The sequence below is a fragment of the Juglans microcarpa x Juglans regia genome, chromosome 2S, assembly GCF_004785595.1.
Source record: "Juglans microcarpa x Juglans regia isolate MS1-56 chromosome 2S, Jm3101_v1.0, whole genome shotgun sequence".
In the NCBI taxonomy this organism is placed as follows: Eukaryota; Viridiplantae; Streptophyta; class Magnoliopsida; order Fagales; family Juglandaceae; genus Juglans; species Juglans microcarpa x Juglans regia.
The window spans coordinates 10,333,891-10,337,767 of record NC_054597.1 but is presented as its reverse complement, the minus strand read 5'-3'; the positions used below and the strand labels follow the sequence as shown (position 1 = coordinate 10,337,767).

The 3,877-nt window shown below is 37.5% G+C and overlaps 1 protein-coding gene across 1 annotated transcript; it reads right to left on the bottom strand.

Moving 5' to 3' along the window:
- Positions 1-756: 756 nt before the first annotated feature.
- Positions 757-3,877, bottom strand: LOC121253004 (desumoylating isopeptidase 1-like). The gene is made up of 5 exons (XM_041152878.1): positions 3,726-3,877; positions 3,051-3,128; positions 2,825-2,922; positions 2,141-2,457; positions 757-1,315 (listed from the first exon to the last, which is right to left on the bottom strand). Exons 2-5 carry the CDS (start codon positions 3,057-3,059, stop codon positions 912-914), a joined length of 828 nt encoding a protein of 275 aa, XP_041008812.1. The 5' UTR covers positions 3,060-3,128; positions 3,726-3,877; the 3' UTR covers positions 757-911.

The window sequence follows — 3,877 nt, the reverse complement described above, 5'->3', positions numbered from 1 at the left end:
TTCCGTTATGTTTTATGCTTTTGTTATGTAGAAGAGTCTAGAAGTTGTCGTTGTGCGGTGATCAGTTTCTTTCACTTTGAGTGTTTTCATTGGACCTCAGGCCCCTCAAAGAGTCTTAAGTACTTGCAATAATTTACATTACAAATATCAGCCACCATAATACTCATACAACGAGAAACCAAGTTATCTTGCAGCTTTGAGCATAGAATTTACTTCCTTTTCACTTGTTGAGACCTAAAAAGTATAAAGTGAGCATTCACCCGTAACTATACATCACAGGAACAAAAAGGGATTGTCATTATTCTACACACAGTTCTCTTATATTTCTTGGAGAGATAACAAGTTTGGAAGGCTTAATGCAAGAAATACAGAACAAGTTCAATTCTCAAATAGCTTGTTTAAGGACCTCAAAAGCTTGTCAGGAAAAGAGGCTGAATTTCTAAGTTCTCTAATCAAATTCCCATTATGATGCTTAATGGTGGCATATTCCTTAATTTGTCTTAGATTTTTTTTAAAAAAAACAAAAGACAAAAAAAAAAAAAAAAAAAAAAAAAAAAGATAACACCTTTGGCTGTCAGTTTCTCTTTATTTTTTTATCATCAGCATTTTGCTCTTCCACTTCAAATATTTTTTTTTTTCAAGTAAAAAATCACAACATCGTCAACCATAATGACATCGTATTCATGCTCAATTCTGACGATGTCAACCGTAATGACATCATATTCATGCTCAATTCTGAATAATTCCATCGGATCCATAAAAACAAGCTTAAATTTAGATGCCCACAATTTGGGCACAACTTAATCGAGTCAAACCATAAAATGTCGATATAGATAATGGGTCTTCTTGTAGACCCGCAATAGAGAAATTAACAGTAGTACTCTTGAAAAGAATATTGTTTCCTCCAGATACTAACTCTGGGGCATTGCTGCATTGACATTCTGATATCTTTGCATAACTCTTCTTGTTGCAAGCGCAGCTGCCTCACTTGCACGCAATGTCCCTGTTGCCATGATTGCAGCGAATTCATTGCTTATCTCCTCCTGCACCTTGCTCCGAGCATTCCCAAGAGGGTCTCCCGCGATCCCATTGATTGCAGACTTCTCCTTTGCAACGTTGACAGCATGTGGCACTGTGTTTTCGGGTGTCCTTGGCTTCTCGGACTTGGACCGTTTCTCTTCAGATTTCACTTTGTTATCACTCGCTTTGATGTTTGTGGTGGGTCGCGAAGACTGCCCCATCGAAGGCCTAAATTGTGGGACTTGGGGAACAGCACCAGATTTCATTGTTGTCTCCAGATTCTGTATCATGGGCACTGCAACATAAATTCTGACGATTAAAGACAGAAGGACAATATTCCTTATTTACTGATCCAGAAGAGAGGGAAGAAAAAAACAAAGACAACAATATTCCCACAAATTAACCAACAATAAAAATAACTCCATTTCCTCAATTTTGTTAATTTGATAAATTTCTTTATCAACAGGCATAGAATTGGAAACCCATTCCGACTGGGGAAGGGTCCTCAGAAAGGGGAGAAAGCAAAGATGAAACAAATGTAGAGAGATAGAACCAAGAAAAACAGAAGTTTCCAGTAACCCTCCAAGGTAGGGAGATTCTACAAAAGGCCGTTGCACTAGGCCTCGTTTGCATTCAAAACTCACCTCACCTCAACTCATCTCATTATTACAACTTTTTCAAATTCTCACACAAAATATAATAAATAATTTAATTTTTTCAAATCTCAAAACAATTTTTTCAAATTTCCACACAAAATATAATAAATAATTCAACTTTTATTCTATTATTCACAAACCATCTCAACCCATCTCAACTCATCTCTGAATCCAAACCACTCAAGAATACCATTCGCTCAATCCGGTAACACCTCCTTGTGCGCACAGGAGGAGGGCAGATGGCAAATACTTTAAGTCAAACAGAAACTATGAGGAAAAGATAAATTTATCCTGCCAAAAAAAAAAAAGCCCACCATCCGGTAGGTTGAATTATCACAGGAAGATGCAGAACCTTCGACCACTAAGCTACTTGGGATTAAAACAAAAGATATCACAGCAGATGTCTATACCTATTAACATCTCACACAGAAGGAGAACAACAAATGAGGTCAATAATAACTTACAAATAAGAGCTCCCATTGGACTACTCATGACTTCGTTAGGAAGCTGAAGAATGTAGTCTGGAATGGTTGCACCAACCAAAAACTGAGCAACATCATTGCTAAAGTTATTGCAATTGTTTGTGAGCAAGCTATATGTTTCAGCAGTATATCGAGGGCTTATTTCCTGAAGATACATTTCAAATACTTCCTTTGGCACATGCGTAACTCCCAATTCTACAACCCTCATTGGTGTACCATATGGTGTCAATCCAGCAGGAGCATGTTGTATGCCTCCCCCAAAGTAGTATTCATTACCGTAAACAACAACCCCGGTGTGCCTGTCATGCAAAAGATATTTGAAAAAAAAAATGTCTTGGATTAAAGTACTAAACCACAGTCAATTATTCCCTCCTGTAAAAAATAAAGGATATACATCATAAACGAAAACCACAAATAATCCTTAGAAGCATCAATCCAACATATCCTTAGAAGGAAAAATGGCCTAAATATTTAAAGAGAAGCACGCAATGATTAAACAAAAATGCAACACCAATACGACCTAGTTAACACCTATCTGATCTGAGTATCAGCATTTGATATGTCAGTTACACACTCCATACACACCAACATAAAACTTATATCATGCTTATCAAAGGTACTGCCACATCTGTACCATGACCATGAATCAATAATGCGTGCACTCACCATACACCCTCAATAGCCTTCCCCAAAAAAGACGTGGAAAGCTGCCGAGCTAGTCCTTGGCTAAGGTCATAAACATTCAAGGTAACCTTGTGACCCTCCTGCCGCGAGTTCAAGGAACTAATACATAAGAATTTGCAGAACACAATAGGAGAAGAAACACAAATACAAAGGACGGTAAACCTTATAAAAATAAATAAATTACGATAAAATTAAAAGAACCGCATACCTCGGCCATGATACTACGGAATCAAAAAGTTCAGAACACGATGCTTTATGAATCGTAAATAAAATTGATCAAGATGACCTATACAAACCAGAACAAGGACCAATTAGTGTGGCCTATGAAACACATCAGAGCACAATACCAACCACGAAAATGACAAAAAATGCAAATCAAAACGACTCCGACTTCGATACAATGAGGTTTAAGAAAGCGAAGCAATCAACAAAGAAGATTTCCATTTGTTTAAGCTTCCGTTAAAAAGTCATAAAAGTCTTCTAAGTTTGCATAGAAATTGGTCTCCATAACTAACCGCGAGCCGAAGGCCCAAATCCCAAACATCAGATAGAGACTCCACAATATGTATACACATATATTCAAGAATTTGAAAAATAACAAGAGTTGACGAGGATAAAATATACCAACTGAAATCCTCGAGCAAAGGAAACAACATTAGAAATCGGATCTCACAAACCAAAGGCAACTTTCAAACTCCCACGGGAAATCCATCAAAGCTCCTTTCCAAAACTCGGAAAGGGAAAAAAAAAAAAGAGAGAGAGAGAGGGAAGAAGAAGAAAACTTCCACAGGGCTACAATTTATATTCAATTGGAGAAAAATCTGAGAGATCGAGTCTGGTTTGACATGTTTTGGTAAATAAAATCGTAAGATATAGAATGTACCTGAGGAATAGGAGCGAATCACGAATCCTCGGCCTTGAGGAAGAAAACGCGTAAAACTGGAGCTAAACGGAGAATGAGAAAGTTGTGGGGAACTCTGTTTATATATAAGAGAGATCAAAGATTCTCTCTACGACCACCGGGAGGGGACTACA

Bases quoted from the DNA above. Each gene is read 5' to 3' on its own strand.
- LOC121253004 (XM_041152878.1), bottom strand. The intron at 2,458-2,824 runs GTGAGTGCACGC...TTTGCATGACAG, and splicing joins AAGGCTATTGAGGGTGTATG to GCACACCGGGGTTGTTGTTT. The intron at 1,316-2,140 runs GTAAGTTATTAT...TTTATGTTGCAG, and splicing joins TCCAATGGGAGCTCTTATTT to TGCCCATGATACAGAATCTG.